General features: G+C 44.8%; 1 protein-coding gene across 1 annotated transcript in view; it reads left to right on the top strand.

Annotated features, from left to right (window-relative positions):
• Positions 1-17,827, top strand: part of LOC137335357 (transcriptional repressor CTCF-like) — a 49,927-nt gene that overhangs the window by 18,953 nt on the left and 13,147 nt on the right. The window contains exons 6-9 of the mRNA XM_068000689.1: positions 2,925-3,074; positions 9,296-9,456; positions 10,463-10,645; positions 14,976-15,108. Coding sequence (XP_067856790.1) covers positions 2,925-3,074; positions 9,296-9,456; positions 10,463-10,645; positions 14,976-15,108 — 627 coding nt within the window. The remainder of the gene's footprint in view (positions 1-2,924; positions 3,075-9,295; positions 9,457-10,462; positions 10,646-14,975; positions 15,109-17,827) is intronic.

Genomic DNA, 17,827 nt, shown 5'->3' on the forward strand with positions numbered 1-17,827 from the left:
CTTCTAATCTTCAATAAAGGCAGTGTTTTCTTTCCCTTTCACATTAGTCTTTGAATCCACATGTTCTCCTTGGTCAGTGAAGTAAGTTGGTTCATTCTGCTGTCACCTTCAGTGATGCCATCATTGGTGCTGCTGAACCAACCCACAAGGAAAAATGCAGAAGGATTGTTTACATCAGAGAATTGGAAATTAAGGCTGACTTGTTATCAGTGGTTAATATTTAACTTCCTCACACTCTTCATTTGATAATGGGTACCTTGATACCACCTTAGCTACAGGATAAGCTGGTATTATGGCCAGCTGCTTACCATGAATTAAGGTTCTTTAAAAACAACTTGCAGTGATGGAGCTTAGCTGATTATATTGATTTTCTTAATAAATGCTCAGTGATTATCCTGGCTGTCCCACTACAGAAGTATAGGTTTATATTTGCAGGGACACTCGCTGCATGCTCCAAGATGTTTGCAAAGATTTACCCAGTTTGTGCGAAGCTACTGCTCTTATCAATGTATCATAGTGGGTATAGCACAGGAGGAGGCCATTCAGCCCATCCTGCCTGTACCGGCTCTTTGAAAGAGCTATCCAATTAGTCCCATTCCCTTGCTCATTCCCCATAGCCCTGTAAATTTTTTCCCTTCAAGTATTTATCCAGTTCCCTTTTGAAAGTTACTACTAAATCTGCTTCCATCACACTTTCAGGCAGGGCATTCCAGATCATTACAACTCGCTGTGTAAAAAAAGTTTCCTCAAGTCGCCTCTGGTTCTTTTGCTGATCACCTTAAATCTGTATCCTCTGGTTACCGACCCTTCTGCCACTGGAAACAGTTTCTCCTTAGTTACTCTGTCAAAACTGTTCATGATTATGAACACCTGTAACAAATCTCCCCTTAACCTTCTCCATTCTAAGGAGAACAACCCCAACTTCTCCAGTCTGTCCACATAGATGAAGTGTCTCATCCCTGGAAATCTCATCTGCACTCTCTCTAAAGCCTTCACATCCTTCCTAAAGTGTGGTGCCTAGAATTGAACACAATACTCCAGTTGAGGCCTAACCAGTATTTTATTAAGGTTTAGCATAACTTCCTTGCTTTTGTACGCTATGCCTTTATTAGTAAAGCCCAGGATCACATATGCTTTTTTTTAAACAGTCTCCTCAACTTGTCCTGCCACCTTCAAAGATTTGTGTTAGTGCACCCCCAGGTGTCTCTGTTCCTGCACCCCCTTTAAAATTGTACCATTTCGTTTATATTGCCTCTTCTCATTCTTCCTACCAGAATACATCACTTCACATTTCTCTGCGTTAAATTTCATCTGCATGTGCCTGCTCATTTCACCAGCCTGGTACTATCATCCACATTGTTACTACATTTCCGAGTTTCATGTCATCTGCAAGCTTTGAAATTATACTCTCTATATCCAAGTCCAGGTCAATAATACATATCAAAAAGAGCAGTGGTCCTAATGCTGACCCCGGGGCACACCACTGTATACTTCCCTCCAGTCTGAAAAGCAACCGCTCACCACTACTATCTGCTTTCTGTCCCTTAGCCAATTTTGTATCAATGCTGCCGCTGTCCCTTTAATCCCATGGGCTTTAATTTTGTTAACAAGTCTATTATGTGGTACTTTATCAAATGCCTTTTGAAAGTCCATGTACACAACATCAACCCCAGTACCCTCATCAACCCTCTCCGTTATTTCATCAAAGAACTCAAGCAAGTTAGTGAAATATGATTTTCCTATAACAAATCCGTGCTGAATTTCATTTATTAGCCCCCACTTTTCCAAATGCCAATTAATTTTCTCTCGGATTATTGTCTCTAATAGTTTCCCCACCACTGACATTAGGCTTACTGGCCTGTAATTGCCGGGTTTATCCCTCTCCCCTTTTTTGAACAGGGGTGTAACATTTGCAATCCTCCAGGCCTCCGGCACCATCCCCATATCTAAGGAGGATTGGAAGATTGTTGCCAGAGCCGCAGCAATTTCCACTGGTACTTTTCCCTCAGTAACCTAGGGTGCATCCCATTTGGACCGGGTGACTTCTCTACTTTGAGTACTGCCAGTCTTTTACGTATTTATCTATTTTTATCCTATCCAATATCGCTACTACCTCCTCCTTTAATGCTACAATGGCAGCATCCTCTTCTCTAGTGAAGACCGATGCAAAGTATTCATTTAGTACCTCAGCCATGTCCTCTGCCTCCACAAGAAGATCTTTTTTGTCCATAATCAGTTCCACCCTTCCTTTGACTAACCTTTTACTATTTATAAATTTATAGAAGACTTCTGGGTTCCCTTTTATGTTTGCCGCTAATCTAATGTCATACTCTTTGCCGCTCTTATTCCTTTTTTAGATCTCCTCTACTTTCTGGACTCAGCCTGGTTCTCTACTGTATTAGGAACCTTACATTTGTCATAAGCCTCTTTTTTCTGTTTCATTTTAAGCTCTATATCTTTAATCATCCAGGGAGCTCTAGCTTTTCCTTTCCCCCTCATAGTGATGTGTCTACTCTGTACTCAAACCAACTCCTCCTTCAAGGCCTCCCATTGTTCAATTACTGGTTTGCCTCCCAATTTTTTATTGCAATCTGCCTGGGCAAGATGCCTTTTTAACTCACTGAAATTCACCCTCCTCCAGTTAAATATTTTCTCACTTGATTGTTCCTTGTCCTTTCTCATAACTATTCTAAACCTAATGATATTATGATCACTGTTCCCCAAATGCTCCCCCATTGAAATTTGCTCCATGTACCTCACTTCATGCCCAGAACTAGACCCAGCACTGTTTATATTTATTTTTGTGTACATGTGTGTGTATATATATATATATATATATTGTGAAGTAAAATGTAATTCAAATTCTAAATAGTTTGTAAGCAACAGGCTATATAGCAAGGCCTGTAATTTCTGATCTTTTGTAGGTGAGAAGCCTTACAAGTGCCATATTTGCCATGCCCATTTCACACAGAGTGGTACGATGAAAATGCACATCAGGCAGAAGCACACAGACAACGTGCCCAAGTACCATTGTCCTCACTGTGATGCCATCATTGCAAGAAAGAGTGATTTGGGTAAGGTCATCTAGATGAAGGGTAATTTTGGAAGCTCAGGGACAATGGAAATAAAAGCCATAACAATCTATTTTGCCAGGTTCACATTTTTGATTGTTTTACCAGGGTTTTCTAGGAACAATGGGGGAATAATTTCACTATTAACCTGCGCCCAGTGCTTCCTGCGCAGACAGAACGAGACTTTCGTCCGGCCTCAGTACTTACCTTCAAGCAGCGTTGGAAATCAGTGTTGACATGAGGATTCAATGCAATTTCCACTTTACACCAGCAGGGGGAGTTCCAATCTCATAAAAGGAGGATGTCTCTTAAAATCTCTTAAAGGTAGTAGGTACCTGTTATTTGCTAAAAGTAACAGTCTGCTGTCTGCATGGAGTCTGAACGGAGATCAGATATTGCACATGTAAAACACAGATGCAAGTCCCGTCCCTATGTTTACACACTGATGAGTTATGTTATAACATTGACTAAAGGTTGCACACTACTAAATCCCACATCCTCCAATCTGCACGCCAGACCTCACCAATCTGCCAATCAGAGTTTGTACCGGGCCTGCGAGAGAGCATGCACCAAGGTTCTCTGCTGATGTACTAGAGGCCTTGGTGCAAGAGGTGGACAGAAGGAGGGACATCCTCTATCCATGGTGGGGAGGGGGATGTGGAGGGGGGAAGAGACCCTCCAGACATATGTACCCGAAGCACTGGAAGGCGGCGGGGGACAAAGTTAATGCCAGACGCATAGCACCATGAACATGGATGCAGTGCAGGAAGAAGTTCAATGCTTTGACACAAGTAGTCAAGGTGAGTGAGATCAACTGTCAAATGGTGTCTCCTACCAACTGCACCACTAGCCGCATCCACTGCTCCACACACTACACCCCCATCACCCACATACCAAAAAACTCTTTCCACCAGCGCTCAACTCTTCCAATCAGGTGCTTCCTCTCACCCTCACACATTACCACTGTTGCAAGCCACCCGCGCACAACTCACAGGCCACACACACTGGCAGCTATTCAACCATGACAGGCACATCACCCAGACCACATGTCCTGCTTTCTTGCAGGAGAAGGTGACGCATAACAGGAGGCAACAAGTAGCAGTGGCATTTAGTCCCTTGAGCCTGTTCCGCCATTCAATGAGATCATGGTTGATCTGTGACCTAACTCCATATACCCGCCTTAGTCCCATATCCCTTAATACCCTTGGTTCACAGAAATCTATCAATCTCAGATTTAGAATTCACAATTGAGCTAGCCTCAAGTGCCATTTGCAGAGACGTGTTCTAAAACTTCTCCCACCCTTTGCATGTAGAAGCATTTCCTAACTTCTCCCCTGCAAGTCCTGGCTCTAAATGATAGGCTGTGTCCCCTAGTCCTAGTATTCAAGTACAGAAGACCTCCAAAAACAGTTATAAATAACTCGGCAGCCAGAAGCAATAATCCAGCCACTAACTTCTAAATCTCGTATGGTCCCTTTAAATAGCTCTGGTGGGGAGTCCTCCAGGCACTCTAAGACATGTTCAGATGGTCGTGGTTAAGACTATGCGTGATTTGAGCATTAAGTCACAAAATGGCATCTATCACTTTAAATCAGCGTTGCACATTGTATCCATTTTCTCCTTTACATGCTTCTGGCGTTCGGTATTTGCGACTGAGGCAACTCCTATACCAAGATGGCATCCGGCGCACGTCACGCTGGAAACGTATGTGCGCAGCCAGGACGCCATCTTGGATATTTGAGAGGCTGTGCAGTGCTGAAACAACAGGCGCTACACTGCCCAATTTAGCGTCCAACATTCCTACTAAAGTTACTGACTGTTGTTTGCTTTTGTTCCTGATCTATTTTTAAACGGAATACATGAAGGATATTCCTTTGAGGCATATTTGTCATCCTAAGATTCTTAATCTCACAGCAGTATGGCTGAGGTTGCAACCTCAGTGTTGATGAGGTTTGAACATGTGTGTCCCTTTCCACTGCAGTATGTTGCATTGCTGTTTCAATGTGTTCTGTCATAGTTCCACCCTGTAAGACTATTTCTAGCCATTTGCAAGGGTATTTTTTGTAAACCATTTTAAAATAACCAATCTTCAGTGCTATTTACAATGTGCTGGTGATGTCCCACATAATGATTTTGCCAAGATTAGCTGTTGGCATTACAAAGAGGTTCTCAGCAGACCTTGTGACATAGGACCATAAAATAGGGGAGGAAATGCATTTAAACAAGTGGGGATGGTGAATAACCACTCAAAAATCAACATTGGATTTAAACTACAGTGAAACCTGTATAAACAGACACTTATTGAGAGACCCAAATAACTAACATGGTAAAATATACAAGACGCGCTCTGAAACTACGGACACTGGCAAATTACGAACTACGGATAGCCTTCAATGCACCAGCCCTTTTACAACTTAATACAGGGAAACAGCCTGTTGCAAAGCTGCTGTATCTGCAACTTTCACTGAGTTGGGATCACTGGCGCTTCCCCTTGCAGCTTGCTTCCTTTCTGCCCCCAAATTCTCATGAGGTCAGTGTATGCCGGTCAGCGCGAGGCAGCACCAGGTTTTGTGAATGAAATGGCTTTTGTGGAATGGGGAGCTCTTTATCCTGCATGCATAGCGGCAGAGAAACTGCTCTATCTCTGGGATTGAATGCTTGCACGGCTCTATCTCAGGGATAGAGCGGTTTCTCCACCGCTATGGATGCTGGGTAAAGAACTCCCCATTCTACTGAGAATCTTTACAGTACATACAATAACCATTTTGAAAATAAGGACACCTACAAAAAAAGGACAGCTGATGCCAGTCCCTAAGGTGTCTGTAATTTACAGGTTTCACTGTAGATGCTTTATTGAGGATTGTCATCTAGTAACATATCATCCAAGATAGTTTAATAAGTTTGAATACAGGACATTGCCAGCTTGTGATGTCATGTCATTGTTCCTCATTGTGATGTCATGTCGTCGTTCCTCTTTGTGATGCCATGTTGTGATGTCATGTCATTGTCAAAAGGGAAGGTTATGCTTGACCAACCTTCGAAGAAGTAACATAAAGGGTAGATAAGGGTAATGTAGTAGATGTAATATATTTGGATTTTCAAAAGGCCTTCTACCACATACTAGACTCATAACTAAGGTCAGAAGATGTGGAGTCAGGGGACAGGTAGCAGAATGGATAGCAAGCTGGCTACAAAACAGAAAACAGAGAGTAGGGGTTAAAGGTAGTTACTCAGATTGGCAAAAGGTGGGAAGTGGTGTTCCACAAGGATCGGTGCTGGGACCATTGTTGTTCACTATTTACATAAACGATTTGGACTCGGGAATCAGAAGTACAATTTCAAAATTTGCGGATGACACCAAATTGGGGGGTGTAGTCAATACTGAGGAGGACTGCGACAAAATACAGGAAAACATTAATAAACTTGCAGAATGGGTGTGTAATTGGCAAATGAATTTCAATATAGCTAAGTGTGAGGTTTTACATTTTGGTAGGAAGAATAAGGGGGCCACATACTGCTTGGATAATAAGAGTTTAAATGGGGTAGAGGAGCTGAGGGATCTGGGGTTACAGATACACAAATCACAAAAAGTAACGATGCAGGTTAATAAGGCCACTAACAAAAGCAAACCAAGTTCTGAGGATAATTTCTAGAGGGATAGAATTGAAAAGCAGAGAAGTTATGTTAAATTTGTATAGAACCTCGATTAGACCACAATTGGTGTACTGTGAACAGTTCTGGTCTCCATATTATAAAAAGGATATAGAGGCACTGGAGAAGGTGCAAAAAAGATTTACTAGGACAATATCAGAACTGAGAGGTTCTACATATCAGGAAAGATTGAAGAGACTGGGGCTCCTTTCTCTAGAAAAGAGAAGGCTAAGAGGTGACCTGATAGAGGTCTTTAAGATTAGGAAAGGGTTTGATAGGGTAGACATGGAGGGAATGTTTCCACTTGCCGGGGAGACCAGAACTAGGGGCCATAAATATAAGATAGTCACTAATAAACCCATTAGGGCATTCAGAAGAAACTTCTTTACCCAGAGAGTGGTTAGAATGTGGAACTCGCTACCACAAGGAGTAGTTGAGGCGACTAGCATAGATACATTTAAGGGGAAGCTGGATAAACACATAAGGGAGAAAGGAGTGGAATGATGTACTGATAGGGTTAGATGAAATAGGGAGGGAGGAGGCTTATGTGGAGCATAAACACCGGTATGGACCTGCTGGGCCGAATGGCCTGTTTCTGTGCTGTGCTGTACATGCGCCACGTTGTGATGTCATGTCATTGTGCCTCGTTGTGATGTCGTCATTGTAATATCATGTTATTGTGCCTTGTTGTGATGTCATGTCATTGTGCCTTGTTGTGATGTCGTCATTGTGATATCATGTCATTGTGCCTCATTGTGATGTCATGTCATTGTGCCACCAATCACATTTTAAAGTAGAAATCAAACTTTAAAAAAATTAAAAGGGCATTTTGCAAATGTTCACCCTGTCGCAGTCGAGTGCTTTTAATCTCTCCACAACATTCTGTCTGCCACATTCAACATGCTTTGACCGTCTAAAGCTAAACTATGGGCAAGTGCAGTCCTAACAACCAGTTAACTAGGAAGTGGTTTAATTCTGTGTGTATTATGGGCTTTTTCCTCTGTTTGCTAATTCTAGTGAAAAAAGAGGATGTGAACATAAACCAGTGTTCTGCTTTATACTCACAGTCGATTTTTTGTTAAAATTAGTGAGCAGGAAATAATGCTGCCCTAGTTCACTTAGACCTACTTTAACATTGATTAATATTCTAAGTGACAAAAGGGTTCAATCATGGAGGACAATCTGGGTGACATCTGCCTCATTGGATCTGCTAACTTGGGTAGATCTTGAGACTGCAAAAACATCCTTTCTCCCAAATCAACATGGGTGGGTGGTGCTGAAACATTTAGAACTGATTTTCATCATAGCCCCAAATGTACAGCATTAACACTGCTAATGCGGGGCTAACCTGGTATCTCTGAGACGTGGTCTCGCGTTACGCTATCTGTGCCAGTCCCTTGAAATTCCAGCTTTTATTTACCTTTTCTAAATCTTAGATGGCCTGTTGTGCTGCCATTTAGTTTTCTTCTCAGTCAAAACGGCAAAGCGTCTCCTCAATCAGAAGAATGTAAACCAGCAGTACTGGAGACTAGTAAACAGCATTCTCTGCACAAGCTCAACTTTACATTGCATGAAGCTTTGTGGTACTGTCTCCCTAGAGCAGTGTAAAATCACTTTAACTTGTCACTCCTTGCTCAAGCCATTGGATAAATGGTGCCAAACTCCCAAAATAGCAAGAGTATAAGAAAGTAATCCCAGTTCCTGCACTTGAATAACTTTGGCAGAAGAGAGACTCAAATGACAAAAACTTATCCCGCAGTCTGCACTGCCACATGAGTGGTATCATTTAAGGAGCCTCATTACAATTGACCTGTGAAGGTGGTAACAGAAATTCTTCACTTAAGCTTCATCCATGAATGGTTGGAATTGAGCTGAGCTTAATTGGTTCTGAGGTAAACACATGCTTAGCATGCACACTTGTAAAGCATTGTTAGTATAGAGCAGGAGTGCCCAAGCTTCTCTGATATTGCTGGCCCTTGGGTGCTTACCATGGAGCTTTGGGGCTCACTTATATAAAGTGTCATCATGATTATGCAGTTAAATGATTATATTTTTTTGCCAACATTAAAGATTTGGAAAAGACTGAAAGACAATGGGGTAGATTATGACTGTGCGACAGTGTAAAACGGGTGATAGCGAACCGGTAGTCTGTTTTACATTACTCCCGATTCATTGAAGTCAATGGAGATAAAAATTGGGAGCGATGTAAAGCGGGCTGCTGATTCTCTATCACCTGTTTTACACTATCGCACAAAGTCAAAATCTACCCCATATCCTTTTAAAATTGTCGAGAATGATAAACACTGAAATGAGATCTGATAGTTTATCTACTTCTTAAAACATAATGAGGGTGAAATTGGTTTTGGACGTAAAGTAAAGCAGGCGGTAGCGAATCAGCAGCCTATTTTACACTCCGCCCGTTTTACGCTTCGCCCGATTATCTCTTCTACTGAAGGCAATGGAAAAGAACATTGGGTAGGGTGTAAAACAGGCGGCCGATTCACAACCGCCCGCTTTGCGTTACGGCCTGAGAGCAATTTCACCCCAATGTCACTTGTGTCTGCATCCTTTAGGCGTCCATTTACGAAAGCAGCATTCCTACACAAGTTCGAGCATGAAGTGCCGTTACTGTGAGGCTACATTCCATGAGCGCTATGCACTTATCCAGCACCAAAAGACCCACAAGAACGAGAAACGCTTCAAGTGTGACCAGTGTGATTATGCATGTAAACAGGTATTCTGCTTAAGAGTTTGCAGTTACAGTCTGCTCCAGATATATATGTATTGCTTCAGTGAATAAAATAATTTCACAATCCCAAACCGGTGTTCCTGTATACTCAACTGTTGCTAACCATATCATAGTCATAGTATGATAGAGCATGGAAGACGGCCATTCGGCCCATCGTGCCTGTGCCAGTGCTTTGGTAGAGCTATCCAATTAGTCCCATTCACCTGCTCTTTCCCCATAGCCCTGTAAATTTTTTTCCTTCAAGTATCTATCCAGTTCCCTTTTGAAAGTTATTATTGAATCTGCTTCCACTACCCTTTCAAGCAGTGCACTCCAGATCATAACAACTCACTGTGTAAAAAAAAATGCTTCTTCATGTTGTCTCTGGTTCTTTTGCCAATCACCTTAAATCTGTGACCTCTGCCAGTCACTGACCCTTCTGCCACTGGAAACAGTTTCTCTTTATTTACTATATTGAAACAGTTAATGGTTTTGAACACCCCCTCTATCAAATCTCCTCTTAATCTTTTCTGCTCTAAGGAGAACAACTCCAATCTCTCCACATAACTGAAATTTCTCTTTTTATTCCAATGGAAATAGTTGTAGTGTCTGAAATGTTTCCTCATAACTATGTTAATGATACCAGCAATGGGCCCGTGCCAAATACCTCATAAGCGTTAAAAACATAAAGCACTGGAAAGACCCTGCAGGTCTGTCTGCATGTGAAAAAAAGAAAAATGTGTGTTGATGTGGTGCTTTATCATGTCTCTCAGAAACATGTCTCAGTGCCTTGCATACAATGAATTACTTTGAAGTGAATTGTTATGTGGGCAAATGAAGGGTCTTCACCTGAAACTTTCACCTGTCTTTTCTCTTTCAGATGCTGCCCGACCTGCTATGTTTTTTTTATTTCATGTTTCCTGCATTCAGTTTTTATTCTTTAATTCCTATAAACCAGTACAATTTAGTAGCGATCTATTGCTAACACTCAATGTTCTTGTTTTGTGCACAGAAACGTCACATGATAATGCATAAGCGTATCCACACCGGAGAGAAGCCATTCAGCTGCCCCCAGTGCGATAAGAGGTTCAGACAGAAGCAGCTCCTAGATTTGCATTTCAAGAAACATCACGATCCCAGTTTCATCCCAGATGTGTACGTTTGCACCTGGTGTTGTAAGAGCTTCACTCGCAAGGTACCTGCTTGTGTTTTGTGTTCATCATAGAGTGTAGGGCCTGCCTAGATATCTGTCACATCAGGCAGTCTATAGTACACACATATATCAAGGGGGTGACAACGAAGGAGTACTCACCTTGCTCCTGAAAAGAAGGCATCAGCTGGACAGGATGCACAGCACTGACTGGAAGGCATTCTCTCGAGTGCAAAGAGCCGCACACGTGGGCATCAGATTCTTCATTATCAACTCCATTGTGATGCCCACGTGTGCGGCTCTTTGCACTCGAGAGAATGCCTTCCAGTGAGGGTACGGTAGCATAGCGGTTATGTTACTGGACTAGTAATCCAGAGTCGTGAGTTCAAATCCCGCCACTGCAGCTGGGGAATTTAAATTCAATTTATTAAATAAAAATCTGGAATTAAAATACCAGTATCAGTAATGGCGGTCATGAAACTACCTGATTGTCGTAAAAAACCATCTAGGAAACCTGCCATCCTTACCCGGTCTGGCCTATATGTGACTCCAGACCCACAGCAATGTGGTTGACTCTTAATTGCCCTCTGAAATGGCCTAGCAAGCCACTCAGTTGTAAAATCTCGCTTAAAAAAAGTCACAATAAGAATAAAACCGGACGGACCACCCGGCATCAGACCACCAGGCACTGGACACGACAAAGGCAAACCAAGCCCAGTCGACCCTGCAAAGTTCTCCTCACTAACATCTGGGGACTTGTGCCAAAATTGGGAGAGCTGTCCCACAGACTAGTCAAGCAACAGCCCGACATAGCCATACTCACAGAATCATACCTTTCAGCCAACATCCCAGACTCTTCCATCACCATCTCTGGGTATGTCCTGTCCCACCAACAGGACAGACCCACCAGCGGTGGTAGTACAGTGGTATACAGTCAGGAGGGAGTGGCCCTGGGAGTCCTCAACATTGACTCTGGACCCCATGAAATCTCATGGCATCAGGTCAAACATGGGCAAGGAAACCTCCTGCTGATTACCACCTACCGCCCTCCCTCAGCTGATGAATCAGTCCTCCTCCATATTGAACACCACTTGGAGGAAGCACTGAGGGTAGCAAGGGCACAGAATGTACTCTGGGTGGGGGACTTCAATGTCCATCACCAAGAGTGGCTCGGTAGCACCACTGCTGGCCGAGTCCTGAAGGACATAGCTGCCAGACTGGGCCTGCGGCAGGTGGTGAGCGAACCAACACGAGGGAAAAACTTACTTGACCTCGTCCTCACCAATCTACCTGTCGCAAATGCATCTAGTCCATGATATTATTGGTAGGAGTGACCACCGCACAGTCCTCGTGGAGACGAAGTTCCGACTTCGCACTGAGGACACCATCCAACGTGCTGTGTGGCACTACCATCGTACTAAATGGGATAGATTCAGAACAGATCTAGCAGCTCAAAACTGGGCTGTGGGCCATCAGCAGCAGCAGAATTGTATTCCAGCACAATCTGTAACCTCATGGCCCGGCATATTCCTCACTCTACCGTTACCAACAAGTCAGGGAATCAACCCTCGTTCAATGAGGAGTGTAGAAGAGCATGCCAGGAGCAGTACCAGGCGTACCTAAAAATGAGGTGCCAACCTGGGGAAGCTACAACTCAGGACTACATGCATGCTAAACAGACGGAGCTAAGCGATTCCACAACCAATGGATCAGATCAAAGCTCTGGAGTCCTGCCACATCCTGTCGTGAATGGTGGTGGACAATTAAACAACTAACGGGAGGAGGAGGCTCTGCAAACATCCCCATTCTCAATGATGGCGGAGTCCAGCACGTGAGTGCAAAAGATAAGACTGAAGCGTTTGCAACCGTCTTCAGCCAGAAGTGCCGAGTGGATGATCTATCTCGGCCTCCTCCCAGTATCCCCACCATCACACAAGCCAGTCTTCAGCAAATTTGATTCACTCCACGTGCTATCAAGAAACGGCTGAGTGCACTGGATACAGCAAAGGCTATGGGCCCCGACAACATCCCGGCTGTAGTGCTGAAGACTTGTGCTCCAGAACTAGCTGCGGCTCTAGCCAAGCTGTTCCAATACAGCTACAACACTGGCATCTCCCCGACAATGGAAAATTGCCCAGGTATGTCCTGTTCTCAAAAAGCAGGACAAATCCAATCCGGCCAATTACCGTCCCATCAGTCTACTCTCAGTCATCAGCAAAGTGATGGAAGGTGTCGTCGACAGTGCTATCAAGCGGCACTTACTCACCAATAACCTGCTCACCGATGCTCAGTTTGAGTTCCGCCAGGACCACTCGGCTCCAGACCTCATTACAGCCTTGGTCCAAACATGGACAAAAGAGCTGAATTCCAGAGGTGAGGTGAGAGTGACTGCCCTTGACATCAAGGCAGCATTTGACCGAGTGTGGCACCAAGGAGCCCTATTAAATTGAAGTCAATGGGAATCAGGGGGAAACATTCCAGTGGCTGGAGTCATACCTAGCACAAAGGAGGATGGTAGTGGTTGTTGCAGGCCAATCATCTCAGCCCCAGTGCCTTCCTGCAGGAGTTCCTCAGGGCAGTGTCCTTGGCCCAACCATCTTCAGCTGCTTCATCAACGACCTTCCCTCCATCATAAGGTCAGAAATGGGGATGTTTGCTGATGATTGCACAGTGTTCAGTTGCATTCGCAACCCCTCAAATAATGAAGCAGTCCGAGCCCGCATGCAGCAAGACCTGGACAACATCCAGGTTTGGGCTCATAAGTAGCAAGTAACATTCACGCCAGACAAGTGCCAGGCAATGACCATCTCCAACAAGAGAGAGTCTAACCACCTCCCCTTGACATTCAACGGCATTACCATCGCCAAATCCCCCACCATCAACATCCTGGGGGGGTCACCTTTGACCAGAAACTTAACTGGACCAGCCACATAAATACTGTGGCTACAAGAGCAGGTCAGAGGCTGGGTATTCTGTGGCGAGTGACTCACCTCCTGACTCCCCAAAGCCTTTCCACCATCTACAAGGCACAAGTCAGGAGTGTGATGGAATACTCTCCACTTGCCTGGATGAGTGCAGCTCCAACAACACTCAAGAAGCTCGACACCATCCAGGACAAAGCAGCCCGCTTGATTGGCACCCGTTCCACCACCCTAAACATTCACTCCCTTCACCACTGGCGCACAGTGGCTGCAGTGTGTACCATCCACAGGATGCACTGCAGCAACTCGCCAAGGCTTCTTCGACAGCACCTCCCAAACCCGCGACCTCTCCCACCTAGAAAGACAAGAGCAGCAGGTACATGGGAACAACACCACCTGCACGTTCCCCTCCAAGTCACACACCATCCCGACTTGGAAATATATCGCCGTTCCTTCATCGTCGCTGGGTCAAAATCCTGGAACTCCCTACCTAACAGCACTGTGGGAGAACCGTCACCACACGGACTGCAGCAGTTCAAGATGACGGGTCACCACCACCTTCACAAGGTCAATTAGGGACGGGCAATAAATGCCGGCCTCGCCAGTGGCGCCCACATCCCATGAACGAATAAAAAAAAAGAAGAAACACTGGATCAATCGGTCTTGAAAGCATGGGGCTATCCTCTACATTCATGGCTGCTGACACCACTAAGAAACCCCTCATTGCAGAGGAGCTCATGGTCCTGGTCACCTCAGCCTTTGTTTGCTGATCCTTGGCTGTAGGTAAACATAATGGACGATCCAGAGAAACCCTACTCTGCAGACAAAGTCAGTGGAACCCGCGAGTCATGTTAAAATTACCCCCTCTATCTTGTGTTCACCAACGTGACATAACCAGTCCTACTCCTTAGATGTCTCATACGTCAGGAGCTTGATCTTTAAAATAAGTTTGTGGGTTCTTGAAGTGTTAATCATGAAATTGAAAATCTTACGTACTGATGTTATTTAAAAAAAACACGAGTTAGATACTTGTCTGGGGCAGTAGGGCTGAACAGGTGGTATCGAATCAGTCTAGAAATTTGTCTGGGGCAGTAGGGCTGAACAGGTGGTATCGAATCAGTTGTCTGTTATATGCCTCGCATGAGGTCGATATAACCTGTTATATCGGTATAACAGCGTCCGATTTAATACTGCCCGTTTTGTGCTGCCGCTGAAGGCGAATTTCTCCCCCTTGACCTTAGTTCAGATGGTTTGTGAGCCATTTGAGCATCACCTTTGGTTTGCGACACTGTCTAAATCACCCAGTTTTATATTTACAACTCCTGCTCTTCCTCCTTTTGCTCACTGTCCCGTTGTATATTTTGTTCCTTTTTTAATGTCCTGAATGGGGATGACAGTGGAAGTGAAGAAAGAGTGACCCATGTGATTTGAATAAAACTATGTTCTTTTCTCAGAATGTCATGAAAAAGCATGCTGAGAGGTGTGGGAATGTGTCAGTGCAAGATGGTGATGCAGCGATAATGGCAAAGAAAAGCAAGAATAACAGGATGAAGCTGGACTCCAGAAAGACCGACGTAGCAAAAGGAGGTACAATTTGTTAAAACTGGAGCCAAAATGATTATTTGAACTTGCCCTGTTACAGATTATTAGTCATCAAAGGAAAACTATATTCTGTTTCCATTGGTGTAAGTCGCATACTCTTCGTGTTGTTTTCTCCTTGTTTATCTCAGGTCAGTTATGGGTAAAAGTCACTTGCTTAGAATCCTTTTAAGATGTTCTTCCGGTGTAATGTTGCTCATGTGGCTCTTCACTTCTCCGCACTGTACAAAAATATCACCCCTCTGGGCTGCAGTGCCCAAGAATTTCACCTTTGTCAGCAGGTGTGGTCTCCACATGTTCCTGTGATTCAGTGAGAGAATGCTGTATCGTAGCTATTGTGTATAAATCTCTTATTTTTTTCCCAAAGTTTCAGGGCTGAAACAAATTTCCTTTCTCCTTTTGTTAGTCCCTCTGGAACACTTGCCTCAGGCTTCAGAGTCTGTGGAAAAAATAGGGCCTTTCCTGTGTGCTGCCAAAGGTTTTTCTCCAACCATGTCTTCAGTAATGTGGCATTGGCTTGGACTGCTCCAGATGTGCACATAGACAGCACCAAGAAAGCCAAAAATGTATGGTGAATCTGCACTGTGACTGAACCAAGCCCAGGGAGTCATTTCATATCTGGGCAATATTGGGAGAACTCCGAATGACAGACAGATCCCCAATTGTTGCTCCATGTACAGGGTTTGCAGAGTGTTGGACTCTAGCTGAGAGATGAAATTCCTGTATACATTCGTTAAATTTCCAGAATTCTGAACTGGAAGGAATCCGACCAATCGTAATTATCCAATATTGGCCACAGGTATTATGGTTTCCAGAAATTTTCAACTTAAATGTGCTTCAGTGGAGAACTTATCTCTCAAATGACTTTTTCTTTACTGCTTAGCTATTTAAAAAGAAAGGTTACTGAGGGCAGACTACTTTAAGTGTAAGAAACCATGATGGCCTCTATGAGAACCTCTAGAAATAAATTGGAGACCTGGGACAGGATTTTAATATGCCGGGGGGGGGGTGGTTATTGGGCGCGTGGGAATCCTGAAAAAAAGATCCCTACCTTTTCCCACGCGATCGCAACCTAATTGATGGCCCTTAACGTGGCTTCTGGGTTAGCCGTCTGAAAGCTGCGCAGCGGGTGGACTGCGCACCAGCATGACATGCTGTCAGCTGGAGTGTTTGTATTTAAAGGGCCATTGATGCAATGGCTTTTGTTGGAGAAACGAGGAATTCTGAAGACAATGGAGTAGGCGAGGAGCAAGCCTGCCCCAAAGTTTAGCAGTGCCTCACTTGAGGTGTTGCTGGCCGAGGTGAGGAGGAGGAGGGAAATATTCTACCCAGTGGACAGGAGGAAATGCCCCGTCTCTGCCACCAAGAAGGCCTGGCTCAAAGTTGCAGAGGAGGTGACCAGCAGGAGCAATATCTCCCGCACTTGGGTGCAGTGTAGGAAGCGCTTCAATGACCTAACCAGGTCAGGAAAAGTGAGTACACTTACTGATTCACCTGCATTCTGTGGTGCACATCACCCTCCCCCTCATATTCTGCCCTGCGAAGCCTACTCCATCACATCACTCCTCACACCCACTTAAGGCTCATCGTCAACTTACCTTCACTTTCTGAGCACTTCCTCACCTCCCCATTTGTGAACCCACCACTCCCACTCACCCCAAACCTGATCCAATATGATTTCTGTCTGATAGTCATGCTCTGATGCATCGCTTTCATGGTCAGCCTCACCCAAAGCAATGCATTCATCAGCTGATCACTTAACCCTCACCCACTTACACGTCTGTACATTCTCCCCTTAAAGGAGAAGAGAGCTCAGAATGCACGGGAGAGGGCAAGGACTGGAGTGGGGTCCACAACAAATAGTGGTCCTCACAGAGGCAGAGGAGGAGGTGCTGGAGATCAGCCACACCATTGAGTGCCGTCCCTCGGGGATGCCGAGACTGGCACCTCACAAACATCTGGTGACAGAACTTTAACATTTATCACACACAGCATGAATTGATGTTATTAATGATTGACATGTTGAACACCTCAGTATGCTCATCGCAACATTACATCTGTAATGATTCTTAATATCGCCTTCTGTTGTCTTCCAGGCCCTTCAACCACAGAAATGATGGGAGAGGGCGATTCCTCAGAGGAGCTCCCGGTCTTTGAGGGCGCACCGTCACATCTTAGTGAGCCATGCACCAGCGCAGATACTCACACCTCGGTGGGTCCTAGTAATCAGTTAGTTGCGTTGGCACCTGGTGAGTCACCACACACAAGTGAGCACGAGCAGACACTGGTGGCAGAGGCAGCTATGGAGAGTCCGTGTTGGGGGGGGCGCACTCCTCTCCAGGCTCTGCTCAGCTGGACGCAGATTCTGAAACCTGGGGGCCATCTTTTAAAAGGAGAATGATCGAGGGCCAGCAGCACATTTGCGAGGTACTGGAAGACATGCCACGCACACTCTCCACAATAGTGCAGAGGATGGAGGATTCCATGCACGAGTGGAACGGTGGCACAGCTAAGTGTGGGAATGTCTGCGGTGGTGGCGCAGGTAGGTGCGGGAATGTCTGCGATGGAGAGAAGGCTAGCCTCCATTGAGTTTCAAGCACGGCTTACAAATGAGTCCCTTCGGGCCATCAACGGCCGTGCAGACTCAGAGCGAACTACATTCTGCTGCTTTAAACAGGCTGACAGAGACATTAGAAGTGGCCTTACG

The sequence above is a fragment of the Heptranchias perlo genome, chromosome 19 (genome assembly GCF_035084215.1).
Source record: "Heptranchias perlo isolate sHepPer1 chromosome 19, sHepPer1.hap1, whole genome shotgun sequence".
Taxonomy (NCBI): Eukaryota; Metazoa; Chordata; class Chondrichthyes; order Hexanchiformes; family Hexanchidae; genus Heptranchias; species Heptranchias perlo.